The sequence below is a fragment of the Rhincodon typus genome, chromosome 33 (assembly GCF_021869965.1).
Source record: "Rhincodon typus isolate 14 chromosome 33, sRhiTyp1.1, whole genome shotgun sequence".
Taxonomy (NCBI): domain Eukaryota; kingdom Metazoa; phylum Chordata; class Chondrichthyes; order Orectolobiformes; family Rhincodontidae; genus Rhincodon; species Rhincodon typus.
Window position 1 is genome coordinate 22,137,473 of NC_063364.1, and position 15,209 is coordinate 22,152,681.

The following is a 15,209-nucleotide window of genomic DNA, read 5'->3' on the forward strand; positions in this document are numbered from 1 at the left end:
CTGGACTGACCTATCCCCTTCCTAACTCCCTACCTACACTCACCTTTCCTGGCCCCGTCCCCGCCTCTTCGACCTGTTTGTTTCCTCTCCACCTATCCTCTCCTCTATCCCTCTTCTATCCGCCTCCCACTCTCTCCCTATTTATTTCAAAACCCCCTTCCCCTCCCCCTTTTCTGATGAAGGGTCTAGGCCCGAAACGTCAGCCTCTCTGCTCCTATGATGCTGCTTGGCCTGCTGTGTTCATCCAGCCCTGCACCTTGTTGTCTCACACTTTCAGATTCACTGGTTTAACTCAATCAATCATATGCAAATTGAGTCACTTCTTTTTGTACTCTGTCAGACATGTGAACCATTTCAGCTCAGTGATAGCCCATAAACAGAAATAAGGTGAAGGTCCATTTTCGTGGCATTAGTTGACACAGAAAGAGATGCAGATCAGGATACAGGTTCTGACCTTGCACAAATAGTACCATGGACACTTAAACATTCACCACTGCTACTAATGTAGCCATATGTAACTTCATCAGCTGGAACAACACGCACACAGTCAGTGCTGACCAATCTGATGTTTCAGTAAATATGAGTCCTTGAAAAACATTTGGTTGATGACTTGCCCCAACTAGAGCCTCGGCAGATGATGCATTTGATTTCAAGCTCCTGTCCTATTTATTCATGGCCTGGGCCTGGTTGACTCACCCCCAGATCTTTCAACAGCATCTTGCAGAGCCACAAAGCGAACTGTGGAATTTCCATCTCCATGACGATTAAATGCGAGAAGCTTCACTTCATAGGCAATCATTGGATCTTGTACAAAACACAAATCAGTTTTACAAACATGCTCTCAAAAAAAAGGCAGTTAAAATGAAAGAGAGAGAGATAGAGGTCATCTCATCAAGTTTCTATTTATGCATTGTCACTCTAGAACCACTCCTGATGTTGTCTGCTGAATACATTTATTAAACCCACACTCCAACCTGGGAAGCCAAATTCAAAAGACAGCATGAGTTTAATGCCACTCTGACAATGCTTATATCAGTTCTCCAATCTGAGCTCCATTTGACCCTGCCTTTCTATCTGGAGCATGGCATGCATCAAATTACAATCTGTTCAGTTGGGAACATCTCCAGAGTCAATCTACATTCTGCCCCTACAAGTACAGATTCAACAAGTCTCCAGGAACGGTTTTTGTTCTACCAATCTTAACCCCTGTCTACCCCTTTACAGGTGATGTTCAACACAGTCCTCTTACCCAACTGAGTTATGTTGTACGATGTCACGTTGCTTGGAAGGAGTACAGGCCCGATGAAGTGTGCACCATGAATCCTGCGATAATACAACTTGAATCCTTCATGCTGCCCAAGCTTAATGCTGGATTCCCATACAGCCTGAATGGCTGTACTGTTCAAAACTTTAATGAAAAGAGCTGGTACTGCTGGAACTGAAACATCAAAAAGACAGGGGATTATGGCATGGGCACTGCAAAAAGTAGGCACCAAACTCCTGCCCGCTACCACATAGCTCATGCATCACTGATACCATAATACCACTGATGTCTGTTACTATACACCAGTCATGAAGATATCGCATATGTAGAGTATTCCCACAGCACAAAGATAATTACAAGCAGGCCACTGCCTCAATCCAGGGCAACAATAATTATTGTTAAGATGTTGTTTAAATCCAAAAGTGCATGGTCACCCTTTTTCCTTTGGTTCAAGAGAAGGATCCCAGCTTTGGAAGAAAGCAGGGTTTTTAAATGTCTACATTGTACTTGATAAGGCAGTCAGTCTGCATTGCATGGTTTGTTTTCCAGCCTATTCTGAGAAACTTTCTTATGTTCACTCTGACACTTCTTCACATTTCTCTTCCGTTTCAACAATTTTCTCCAAATTCCAAGCCTGTCCTTAGTTTAAAAACTGCTCAGGTTTTCTAGGGCCTGGACTGAAGATGGGAACTATTTAATATCTCATCATCTCAATTAGCAGCAACGTTAATGAAGAAAGTGAAAACAAGCTCACTCAGGCTCCCCTCATGAACCACTGATACAATCCTAAAATGAATGAATGTAACTACCACAGAATTAACCTCAGCTTTGAATAGCTGCAATTCCAACATGCCTCAGTAATGCAAAATGAAATATTTCTGTGTCAAAAGGTTAGTAAAACATTCTGTCATCTATAATGTGTGTCTCAGAAATGATCACACACTCCACCTCTGTGCTACTTACCTTCGCCCCGTGTGCTGCAGGTAGCTAGCTCCGATGGTTTGCTGGCACCTCGTGATGTGTACGCCTTTATGTAGAAAGTGTAGCCAGTCGATGGCTGCAGATCAGTTACCACTTGCTGTAAGGTGGTTTTGCTCACAGCCTCCTGGTACTCCATCTCCACTGGGTCTACGAAACGAACAAGATAATAGGAAGTACAGCCTGGCAACACCCATGCCTACTCTACACCAGTAATCATTCAATAGTCAATCAACTTCAGGTTACAGAAGTTAAAAGCTGCTAAGTTAGTCAGTCAGGGCCAAGTCCAAAGTCTGAAATATCTGGGAGAAAGGGCCACTTCTCACAAATTAAACCCTCTGAAATAAGACTGCGACTTAATCATGGATCATAGAATCCCTGCAGTGCGGAAACAGGCCATTCGGCCCAACAAGGCCACACTGCCCCTCTGAAGAGCATCCCACCCAGACCCATTCCCCTGACTTCCCATGTCTAACCCACCTAACCTAAACATCCCTGAACACTACGGGCAATTTAGCATGGCCAATTCACCTAGCCTGCACATCTTTGGGCTGTGGGAGGAAACCGGAGCACCCAGAGGAAAGCCACGCAGACATGGGGAGAATGTGCAAAGTCCACACAGACAGTCACCTGAGGGTGAAACTGAACCCAGGTCCCTGGCGCTGTGAGGCAGCAGTGCTAACCACTGAGCCACCGTGCTGCCTTGCACTGAGCCACCGTGCTGCCCTGTTAATGTTGCAATCAGAAAACCTGCAGTCTCTTGGTAAGCAGGGTCTGGGGCTTCTGGTAACTGATAGCACCAAAACAAGACAAACTACAATAACTTTGAAAGACAACAATTATACATAGGTTGACAAGCAAGTATCCAGCCTAACAACTTTCTCAACCTGTCCTTGGAAGCAGGAACTGCAGAATTTCCGAGACCAAGATATGACTGGTCTTCAAACAGACATTTTGACAAAGATCCAACAAAGAAGACATTAGCAGTAAGCCTTAGGTCTCAAAAAGAAATGACATGAAGCATTGGAAACAAAACTGCTTTCATCAAAGTGGGAATAAATACTGAGTGAGGTAACCCAAGGCTCAACATTGAGATCGCCACTGTTTCTTATTTACATAGTGACTTCGGTTCAGCAATTCAATCAAACAGGGAAATCTGCTGATGATACCAAACTTTTGGTCGGGGCGGGGGAGCTGGAGAATAAGGGGTAATGAAATTGCAAGAGGCAGTGCTGGAAATTGGAAATTACAGAATCAGTGTGTAAAAGACATGTGTGCAATGCGACGGCAGATTCAATTTAACGTTGACAGAAGGTGCACAATGGAAGAAAAAATTATGCAGGCTACATATTCCACAAATGATTTCGACATTCAGGAGAAACCAGAACTAGCCTGGTGGTGGGGAAACTACAACCTGTCTGGACAAACAAACCGAGATGTGAATGTCTTTCCTCACTTGTGAATATTTTGCAGTTTCTAATTTTAGAAACTAACAGCTCTTTTGGTTTGTTTAGCTTGCCCTTCAGAATAAGGGTTGCAAAGGAATTTACTAGTGGCATTATGTACTCCACTGACAGCTTAATGCAAAACATACCTTCTCACGAAGGTCAGGGGACTGCTCAGTTACAAAAACAAATAATTTGGGACCTAGAGAGACATTGATTTCAAAAATACCAACGGACAGGATTTTTATGCCAAAGGTAGTATTTGTTACTGAGGAGCTGAGTGAGTCCTTCCTTGTGGACAGGATATATAGTCATTGCACAGGAACACCACAGCTGCATGTTTCCCCTTCGAGCCAAAAACCATCCTGACTTGGAAATTTATCACTGCCCCTTTACTGTCACTGGGTCAAAACATTGAAACTCTGTAGCAGTACACTGGATGTTGTTAGGGTACCCTACATTTTAGAGAAATCACAGATGGTTGAGTTATTCTGAAATAACTTAAATTGGGGGAGGCGATGGCTAGTGGTATTATCGTTGATATTAATCCAGAGACGCAGGTAATGTTCTGGGAACCTGGGCTTGAATCCCACCATGGCAGATGGTGGAATTTGAATTCTATTAAAAAAAATCTGGAATTAAGAGTCTAATGATGACCATGAATCCATTGTCAATTGTCAGAAAAATCCATCTAGTTCACTGATGTCCTTCAGAAAAGGAAATCTGCCTTGCATACCTGGTCTGGTCTACATGTGACTCCAGACTCACAGCAACATGATTGTGGTGAGTAGTGAAGGTGGTGGTGAGTAGTATAGCTTGTTATAAATTTATTCTGAAACTATGCAGAAATTATTAACGAACTACCTTGCGATGATTGAGTTTTGCTGGAAGTACTGATATATATTGCATCAGCTACATCCCACCCCAGCACCATTACATAAACTGAGTGAGTGAATCAAACAGGTCACGTGAAAGCAGGGAGTCGTTTGCCCACCTGCAGTTTTCCTGATGTGCAGCACGTAGCCGATAATGTCTCGCGTATTCTCAGACGGCTCAGTCCATGACACATGAATGGCTGTCGCAGACAGAGCTACAGCTTTCACATCCGTGGGGGGTCCTGGAAGTCCCTCAGCCCACAGCACTGTTAACCGTGCACTAGCTTGGGTTGATCCTGCGTCATTCTCAGCAATACACTGGTAGATTGCTTCATCATCTGGAGAAATTCCATTTATTGTAAGTGTACTAGGAAAAGAAAGAAAACAACATCAAAATGCATCATACAACTTGCAAACCAACACTGCGCTGGCAGCATTGATTGTTCTTGATCATTTTTCCTTCCCAATTTTCTCTTATAATTCTTTCTTTGCTGCTCTTGAAGATGATTACTTTTTACATACAGTTCCATTGGCACCAATCAACCTTGTGCAACTATTCAACCTGAGTGAGCCTTAAGAATGAATGCTGGAAACCATTCGCCCAATGTCAAAGTAATCTTTGTTCATCCAGCTTGTAAATGTTCTAACAGCACCACTGAAAAGCAAATTGCAACTGTGGAGATCCTGCCCAACTGCCCTTTCCTTATTCGAAGGTTGCTAAAGCCAACTGTCAAGCCCCTCCTAACATTGCAATCAGCTAGTATAATACACAGCAGTGAGAGATGTAGAGAGTTTAATTGGTATGCATCTTAAACATTGAGGCCATGTTCCCAGGTTATGCACCAAGGGTTTGGATGATCTTCGGAGGGTACGAAGGGAAACCTTTACAGGAAGGGGAATCATAAGAAGACGATCCCACAAAGATGGATAGTGGTGGAGAGGCATTAGAATTGGTTAAACAGTTAAGACATAGGAGTAGAGATAGGCAAATCAGTCCATCTTGTGTACTCCGATGGCAATCCTCAACTCCATTTTCCTGCCTTTTCCCCATGCGCCCTGACTCCCTTATTGATTACAAATCTATCTCAGCCTTGAATATTCTTAACGACTCAGCCTTGGCAGGCCCATGCAGTAAAGAATTTCACAGATTCATCGCCCACTGATAGATGAAATTCCTTATCTTAACTCAAGAAATACTGAACTTGGTGATCCCTTACTCTGAGATTATGTCCGCTTTGGGGCCTGGCTTTTCCACGAGGGAATACAGCCTCTCCACATCTACCCTGTGAAGCTCCCTAGGAATCTTCAATAAGGTCACCTCACGTTCTACTAAAACTGCAACAGGTGCAAGACCACCGTACACAACCTCTCCTCATCAAACAGTCCCTCCATAACCAGGATCAGCTGAGTGAACATTCTCTGGACTGCCTTTGACATCAGTACATCTTTCCTTAGATAAGGGGACCTAAATTGTTCATAATCTTCCAGGCAGTACCATGTTTTAGCAATATCTTCCTATTTTAATATGCCAATCCCTTTGAAATAAAGGCCAACATTTCATTTGCTTTCCCCATTGAACTTGGGTGCTAGAGATAAGGACACTACCACAGCACCATAATCCTCTAACCATGTTAATACACGACCTCCAACACCATGGGCTCTTAACTGATGATAACATCTTATGGTTTGGGCTACCGGTGAAGCATTAAACTGGAGAGATTCAAACTTGAAGTAGCCAGTGACTGAACAGCTGCATTCTTCATAATGATTTCGTCAGATAACAATTGAGGTCATACGACATGAATCATTTTTCACTGGCTGGAAGGTGACACTTTGAAAGAATGGCTGAGGGCAGGGTCTGCTTTGACAGCCAAACTGTGATATTTCACAAGCGCCAAGTGCGTGAGAATATTCTCAACATACTTCAGTATTTGTTGCGAGTCAGAGCCTGTGAGATTCAGGAGCCTGTGAGATTCCACAATGCTCAGTAATTGGCAAGTGCTATTTCCATTGTCCAGGAAGAATTTCCCAGCACAGCACTGTAAGGATTTATGGAATAGTGAGAGCCCTTTAGCACATTTACAGACTGGTTTATTTCTGGAAGTTGGTGGGATGGGTTAATCGGATGTGATTCATGACAGGTTTAGGCAAGTAAGTACAGCTTTATTTAAAGCAAAGTCTTTAGCAGAGTATTCGGACTGTGTCACGGATCCTCACCTTGGTAAATAAATAATATGCATTCCAGGTGTTTTTTTCTCTAAGGCCAAGCACTGCAAATGGACATCATCTCAAAAGTTAATGTGCTTTGCAGAACTACTTTTGGAGAAGATAATGAACGTACAGCTGAACTGTCAGGAGACAGATATAACTGACTGAAACCCATCGTTTTGACTGCCACTTTTAATCAGGATGTGGAGCTGCCAGTGCCAGAGTGGGGTGCACAAAGGTGAGCCTGACAAAGGGGTCACGTTCCGAAAGCTGGTGATTTCAATTAAACCTATTGGACTACAACCTGGTGTCGTGTGACTTCTGACTTTTTAATCAGGATTATTAGAATGGCGTATGACTGTCCTATTTCCTCCTTTGCCAGGATTCTTCGCTGGAGTGGAAGTACTGACCCTGACTGGAGTATCGTTCCACTGGGTGTTGGCAACTATCAGATACTTCACTCGGAACGCATCCTGCGAGGTGACTAAATAATGGCAGATTCCACAGGGTACAAAACTCAAGCATGGTTCGTCCTTCTTTGTTGCCCACAAAAGCACACTTCCTAATAGGGAACGCCAGCTAATATCGGGGAGGGTGGAACTATGGATAATGTCTCTCTCTCTCTCAAATCCTGAAGCCAAGTGTACTGCTCCTACTGCCACCCATTGGATTTTCTTCTTCCAACTTCCCACTGAACACGCAGCCTATAATTTCTTAGGCAATTGGGTGTACAGGAGCCATATTAGCTGGTTGCTGGGTCCGTGCTGCACCAATGACAACTTACTAAGTAACAGACAAAAACGTCAGATCTACTTCGTATCGCCGCCGCCCATCAGCCTAGGGAATAACAATTAATGCTGCTGCTGGTCGGAATCTCTGTGGAAATGGTAAGACTATTGCGCTGGAACACAGTAATACCACCAATTCCTGTTTACATGTGAATCCTCTACTAAAGTACCATCAGTAGAAAGGGAGACTCCCTGTGTGGTAATCCCAGGGGTCAGTGTCTTCAGAAACATTCAAGATCCTTTTATGTGACGTCATTTGTGATGTTGTTTTACATTAAGAGATTAGAAATGAAAAGGTACCACATCCAAAGGCAAACAAACTACTGAAAAGAAAATTCCTCTCCAGACACTTAACAATTGCTGACAGAACTCGATCCTAAATTCAACAGAAATCTCCATTGCTTTATGAACAAAAATCCCCAAAGTCAATGGCATCACATGTAAAATTAATTTTAGATCCAAATAACACACACCAGACACTAAACGTAAAACAACTGAAGAATATTTACGAAAGCTCTTGTCTGTTCGTTTCAGTTTACGATTGAGAAGCTTCCGTGCTAGCCTATAATATGAAAGGTATGTGTAGGCCCCTCTCCCAACAAACTTAATGGATGTGAACATTTCATTGTGTGGAGAGTGGACACGTGTTCGTTACTGCACACTTCAATCGGGGCACCCACATTCAAATGAAAGACATTTCACTTTGAAATAGAAAGGTCTGCTTGTATGCAAAGGCTTCCTGGAGTTCTGGGAGTTTCCTATTGAATGCTTCATCCTGATGGGATTAATAAACTTCAGTGAGACAAGAGATCAAAGAGACTCCTTTAACGCCCATTGTCAGTGTCTTCCCTCTCCACTCCTGGGTTAGATACTGCGGCAGTGAATAAACTCACTGCTTTCCTTCTGAAGGCAGCCATTTCCTCTCTTTACTGGGGAGGCCTATCGATGGGTGAGACACAGCTCTTGAACTATCCTGTGATGTAAAAATGTGAAAAGAATTTCTTTCCTTTTTATCAGAGTTCATGATGGGGGGAGTGGAAGGGGGTTACCATGGGGTCACAGCACACTGATGGCAAGGTATCAAGCTGAGGGGTTTATGTTTCCTTCGTGACAGCTTCAGAAGAGGAGCTTCAGCAAGCTTAAAATATACAAATTTCTTAAAGGGGCTTAACAATCTCGATACAGGAAGCATCTTCCCACTGGCTGGGAGGTCAGGTGGGATTCTAAAACAAGAGAGACCGACTCTGTCAATGCTTACAGCAGATGTAGATAGATTGTCCATTTAGAGGGGGTATGTGTATGTGTGTGAAAGGATGCAGGGGGGAAAATGAAAGATTTTTGGAGGGATGCAGAAATGTAGAGTTGGACTTAAAAATTATTCTAGTGAATGATGGAGCCAAGACTAGTCTTGTCCCTTGTTCGTATGCTTGCAGAATAAGAGGGAGGCGGTTTAGGATTGAGAAGAGGAGGAATTTCCTCACTGAGTCTCCCCTGCCAGTGAATCTTTTGAATACACTAATCGGGCGGTTTTCTCACTGAGTACATCCAGGGTAGAGGTCGATAGATGCCCAGATTGAAAGACATCATATGGGGGATAGGACTGGAAAAAGCCATTGAGGTAGAAGATCAGCTGTTGAGTGGCAGAGGGGGCTAAGGCACCGAGTAGTCTATCCCTGCTCCTGTTATTGATGTTCCTACTAGGCTTTGGGCCTTCTGAATGTTTCAGCCAGAGTGTCCTGGGGACTTCGTTTGCTACGTTGCCCAATATGACAGGTGGTGAATGCCCACAGTTAACAAGTGTATGCAGGACGTGCCATCGAACTAAACACGCAGCCACACACACTATACCTCAAACCGTCACATTTCTACACCATTGTACTCAATGTTAGCTTTAATCGATTCAGCGCTAGATATTGAGAGCAAATTCTTCGCAGCCTTAGCATTTATCATCCTTTGGAATGAGAACGCCCAGCTGAAATAGCCACTACATTCAGAATTGCTTCCTTTTAAATTCTCATTAAGGCTCAGTGTCATTTACACCTCACTGGGAAATGTAGCAACAGTGGAGAGAGTCTGACTGTTTCCTGTAATTCACATTACATGCCTGTGAAGGGTTTGTGTCCAATAAAATGGACTGACAGAACTGAGGGAAAGTCAATGCAGAGTTAGTACCAGCACACATTTGCACCAAAGTGAGAGAGATACATATATATTCATATATAAAAAGTTCCAGTCTATTGAGAGAAAAACAGTCAAAGGCCGTTACCCTGCACACAAGCAGTCAGCATGACAGATTATCGGAAGGTCGTAAGGCCAGACCAGTGCTGTGTCTTTCCCCAGACAAAAGAACCACAACACAGAGGGGCTGAGACACTGGAAGCAAAGGGGATCTGAACACAAAAGGCATTCCTCTGGGACTGGAAAACAAATAAAATTGGGGACTGGAAACTATGGAGCTTAAACTCAAGTTGGAAAGACTGGCCTCAAATGCCACAAGAGAGTTTCTCCATCAGGTACTGCTAAAGTTCACTCTCACGTCACGAGAACAGAAAATAAATCAACTGACTGCCAGAGCAGACAGAGCAACAGTCAAGAGTTGGAGTTTTCCTTGGGGTTGATTGGGAATGTCTCCCCTAATTTTACCCCCTCCATCCCACCTTCCAAGATCAGTCAGAAGAAACTCCAGAGAATCCTGCTTTTGATAGCAGGGAGTATCAGAAGCAGGATATCTTTCCTGAATTAAATCGTGCTCGTAGCATGACCTACAAAACACTCGCAACATGTGACAGAGATTGAAGGGACTGTGAACCTTTGAGGATTAGTGAAATGTCTCTTAACCCTGGGGAGTGCTGGACCTCTTGGACTCCTGTAGCCTTTGGGAGAAGGGATTGTGGGTAAAAGTACACAAATTAAAATCCAACAAAGCTGCTAACCCCATCTTGACCTGGAATCATTTCTGGAAACACAGGAGGTCTCAATGACAGAACTAATCAAAGTATTCTAACAATTAGCTGCTACGTTCCTGCGACCCATTAATTCAGCTGCCATCTTGTTTAGCCTGCTGTTTTGATTAGGTGCTTTAATCTTCTTAATTTACAGTCAGTGGTCATGGAAACATGATCAGCACCAACAACGTTTTTTACCCTGAATGCTAAAATCAGTCCCCTGTGGATTGAAGTGCAACTGAGAAAACATACTTCCTTTGAGGAATAACAATAGCAATACATACACATTTAAAAATACATTGAGCAGGCTGCATATTTTGCTGATTAAGAATAACAAATGGTTTAAAATATATAGTCAGGGTGGAAAAATAACATAAACAAGGAAGAACCCTTCCGAGGATCAAATGTCTAATGCAGCACAGAGGAACTGGAATGTTCTTTTGCGTGAAACACGAGAAGTTAGTATGCAGTTGCAGCAATTAACTTAAAAGGCAAATGGAATTTTGCTCCTTATTGCTGGGGGTTTGAAGCTTGAAAACAAATAAGTTTTGTTATAGTTTTACAGTGTGTCAGCAAGGCTGCACTTGGAGTACTCTGTACAGTGTTGGTCCCTGTATTTGAAAGGATGCATGACATTGGAGACAGTTCAAAAGAGATTCACTGGACTTATTCCTGGGATGAAGGTGTTGACGTATCAACGATGGCTAAACAGGTCAGGCCTTGATTGATTAGAGTTGAGAAGGATGGGAGGTGATTTTATTAAAACACACCAGAATCTGAAGGAGTTTTACAGGGTAGATATTGAGAAGACGAGTGGGCAAATCTCAAACTAGGGGACATAGTTACAGGATAAGAGACACTCCCAAAGTCTGTCTGTAAGTCACAGGTCGTGGATGGTGTATTCCATTCTGCTGGCACTCACTTGTTGTTGTTTTTCAGTTTGATGTGACCGCTGGGGGCAAGGATCTCCCCGTTTTTCAGCCAGGTAAGTTGTGGGATCGGTTCTCCCTGAGCCAGGCAGTTGAAAATGGCTGTGGTCCCTACCGGCCTGGATATGGATTGCGGGTACTGCACAAATTCTGCAGGCGCTGGAATACAGAACAGGAAAAGATATCTCGGCTTACTAGGTCAACAGGCAAAACCTCCCAAAATGTGAACGCTGCACAAACATCGCCCAACTCCAGTAATGCCTCAGCTCAACTGCTGCTGAAATCCTCATCCACACTCATGTTACCTACACACGTTACTATAGCCATGATTTCCCACCCCTCCGAGAGCTATTCCAACACCCTGAAGACCATATTCTTCATCACACCAAGGCTCATTAATCTATTGTTCCTGTGCTCATTGACTTATACTGCCTCCTGGTTTGGACTGAGATCCTTCCATGGCCTCACCTCTCCTGTCTCTGTCGCCTCCTCTGATCCCGACAACCCAGAGAGAATTCAAGAGTATTCCCAATTCTGCACCTTTACATCCTTCATCCTTTCAGCCATCTAGACACTAAAGCTCCAGAATTCCCTACCTCATCTTCTCCATCCTTCACTCCTTTTTCCCACCTTCAAAAAACTCAGATTCTTTGGTCAAATTTTTCAGCTGTCTGTACTAATAGCTCCTTCTTTGGCTCAGCATTACTTTCAGTCTGATCATGCCCTGCGGAATGCCTTAGGACTGCTCACTTTGTTAAAGGTGTTACATAAATGCAAGTTGTTACTGCAGCTTCTGGTAATGGGAGCTCAGTGGCTCCCTGAAAAATAAGAACATTAGTGCTGCCATCAGCCTTTATTCTCACCATTCTTCCTTTATTTTGTCCTGTACTGAGAAAATCTACTTTCCTCCTCCAATTATGTTCATATTCAACATTTCTTTACCCATCCAACAAAATAAAAGGTAGAAGTATTTTCTGAGGCGCGTTTATAATTCCCATGTAGACTGTTAACTTTTAAAAGAAAACACTCTGCACTGAACTGTTAAAAAGAAAACTGATGATATCACTTTTGAAGGCTTTTACTGTAATACACCAATTAAACTGAACATTACTCGCACATTAATTAACAGGTGAAGAATTTTTTTTTATTCATCGGTGGGATGTAGGCATCCTGGCTGGTCAGCATTTATTGCCCATCCCTAGGTGCCCTTGAGAAGGTGGTATTGAGCTGCCATCTTGAACCACTGCAGTCCACATGCTGTAGGATGGCCCACAATGCCGTTAGGGAGAGAATTCCAGGATTTTTACCCAACAACAGTGAAGGAACGACGATATATTTCCAAATCAGGATGATGAGAGGCTTGGAGGGGATCTTGCAGGTGGTGGAGTTTCCATGTACCTGCAGCCCCTATCCCCTTAGAAGGAAGTGGCTGTGGGTTTGGAAGAGACTGCCGAAGGATCGTGGGTGGATTTTTATATTTCAAAATAGCAAGTTCTCTTTCAATAACAGATATATACAAAGATTCACCTTGTATAGTTATAACAATTGCATTACTTCCTGCACAAACGTGATACTACGTGCAATTCACAGTCTTTCTTCTCATCCTTCATTTCATAGGATCTCTCATTTATCTTCCAAAATCTCTCAAGATGCATGCAGCTGCAGCTTCATTCCATATGAAGTCAGTTACTACCGACACAGCATACATCTGCAAACCCTCTCTGTCTCAAAGCGTGACAGTCTGATGTTACAGAATCCCTAAAGATTCCCTCCTTGAACCCTCTAAACTGGTGAGCTTTGGCAGCATTAGGGGCTACCACAATGTCCAATTCACATTTCCTTCCCTTTCATTCTTTTTCCACCGTTTGTTCTTTCCAACATAACATACAGTAACAGTCTCTGCTGTATTCTTCTTGTCATACATGAACACCAGGCTTTGATCAAAAACTGCCAAGCAAAAAATCTGTTCCGTTCAGTGATAGTCTTGCTTTTCCCTCTTACCTAAATCCTCATTACGCCCTAAACTGTTAAACTGCCAAACAGAAAACACAGACAACACTGCAATTAGCTTTCTATTTACCTTTTGCTGCTTTGCTGCTCAACTACATGGTGACCTCCAGGTCATATAGGCATTTCTTGGAACCTAATGATGTTACAATCAGAAAACCAATTAACTCCCTTCCAGGGATATTGTTACACTGAAACCTAAAGTCCCTCACACTTTGCTTTTTGTATTAATCCAGAATATTAGCCTTCACCACTCTACTTGAGACCATTTAATTATTAATCACTCTGTATGAAGAAATGCTTATAAATACTGGTTCTAATATGCCTTTTACCTTTCTTAGTCTTGTGATTGTGGTTTAGTTCGATTCAGTCCTTCCAATTAGTATTTTCACTCTGCTGAATTTTTAAAAGGACTCCTCGGACATTTTCAAAGTTGAAAAGTTGGAGGTTTTAAAAATACCTCCTCATTATTCCACCCTTTGACATGAGAAATGAGACTTTCTGTCCTTCTTAACAATACTATTAAAATCTGGGTTCTTTTCTGGTTTGATGATCAGGACTGAGCTCAATACTCAAGATACGGTCTGACCAGAGCACTAAACACTGTCAATGTACAGTTGTTATAATCTAGGCAGGTCTGACAGGGATACTGGAGACCAAATGGAGTTAGGGGATTGATTATTTCTTAATTAAAGGATAATTTGGTGAGCATTTGACTGGGAATACATAATGGGAGGAAGGGATTGAGGGCTCTTGTGGTGCAGTGGTAGTATCCCTTCCTCTGAGCCAGGAGACCCAGGTTTAAGTCCTACCTACTCCTGAGATCTATCCCAACATCCCTGGACATATTGATTTGGAAAATATCATCATATCTGGGGAACAACCTATCAGTTTTACTGGTACTTGTAAAATCTGAGATTAAAACTCTGCCTAGAAAAGTATACACCTGGACTCTATCTAACCAGCACTTAACCTCTAGGATTAACAAGTGTGACAACTGCAGATTTGAAATCCACAGATCTAACACCAACCTCCAGGAAATGGAAAGGCTGTTCACAGAAGGACTAGGCTTGTGGAAGGTGCTGCATAGTGTCCTGGACACTGATGGTGAGCATGTTCACACAGTGTGAGAGGGAAGTTTTGTGAGTGGTTGCCTTGTTTTCTGTCAAGGTGTGGCAGATTCCTTACCTGGTAAAGCAGGTCATACACCAAATCATGAACTTGGCAGTGCCTCGCTCTCTCTACCCACCAATCAGACACAGCTCTCCATGCATCTCTCTTTTGAGAGGCTGGCTTTGAACCAAAGTGGGCTAGCCTCAATCTTACCTCTGCAGACTATGCTCTTAAGAGATTTGGATCCAAGGAAGAATCTTCATCACTAGTACTTCCTTACAGTCCTCCCTGATCCATGTGCCCACACAGAGATCCTTACAAACCTCATTTCAATCCTAACCATTGGCACTGCTGAAGCCCAAGACTCTGGTGAGCTCACACTGTGCCCATGAGACGCTGCATTGGCAAAAGACGTTAATACTTGATAGAAACTCTTCCCCTCTGTCAGTTCCTGTCCAACCTTCCATTCACTGACACGATCGCAAGCTCTCCTTTTTTCATTCATAGTCCTCTTTTTGTCAATACACATCGCACCCTTCTCTCTTGGGAAGATTACATGTCTGTAACCATATATCAGAGATAGTAGGAAATGCAGATGCTGGAAAATCTGAGATAACAAGGTGTAGAGCTGGATGAACACAGCAGGCCAAGCAGCAT

General features: G+C 43.0%; 1 protein-coding gene across 1 annotated transcript in view; it reads right to left on the bottom strand.

Moving 5' to 3' along the window:
- Positions 1 to 15,209, bottom strand: part of LOC109937386 — a 97,895-nt gene that overhangs the window by 81,611 nt on the left and 1,075 nt on the right. Inside the window, exons 2-6 of the mRNA XM_048615739.1 lie at positions 11,426 to 11,591; positions 4,682 to 4,929; positions 2,228 to 2,392; positions 1,250 to 1,438; positions 697 to 804 (exon numbers count right to left, since the gene is read on the bottom strand). Of these exons, the coding sequence (XP_048471696.1) occupies positions 697 to 804; positions 1,250 to 1,438; positions 2,228 to 2,392; positions 4,682 to 4,929; positions 11,426 to 11,591 (876 nt within the window). The remainder of the gene's footprint in view (positions 1 to 696; positions 805 to 1,249; positions 1,439 to 2,227; positions 2,393 to 4,681; positions 4,930 to 11,425; positions 11,592 to 15,209) is intronic.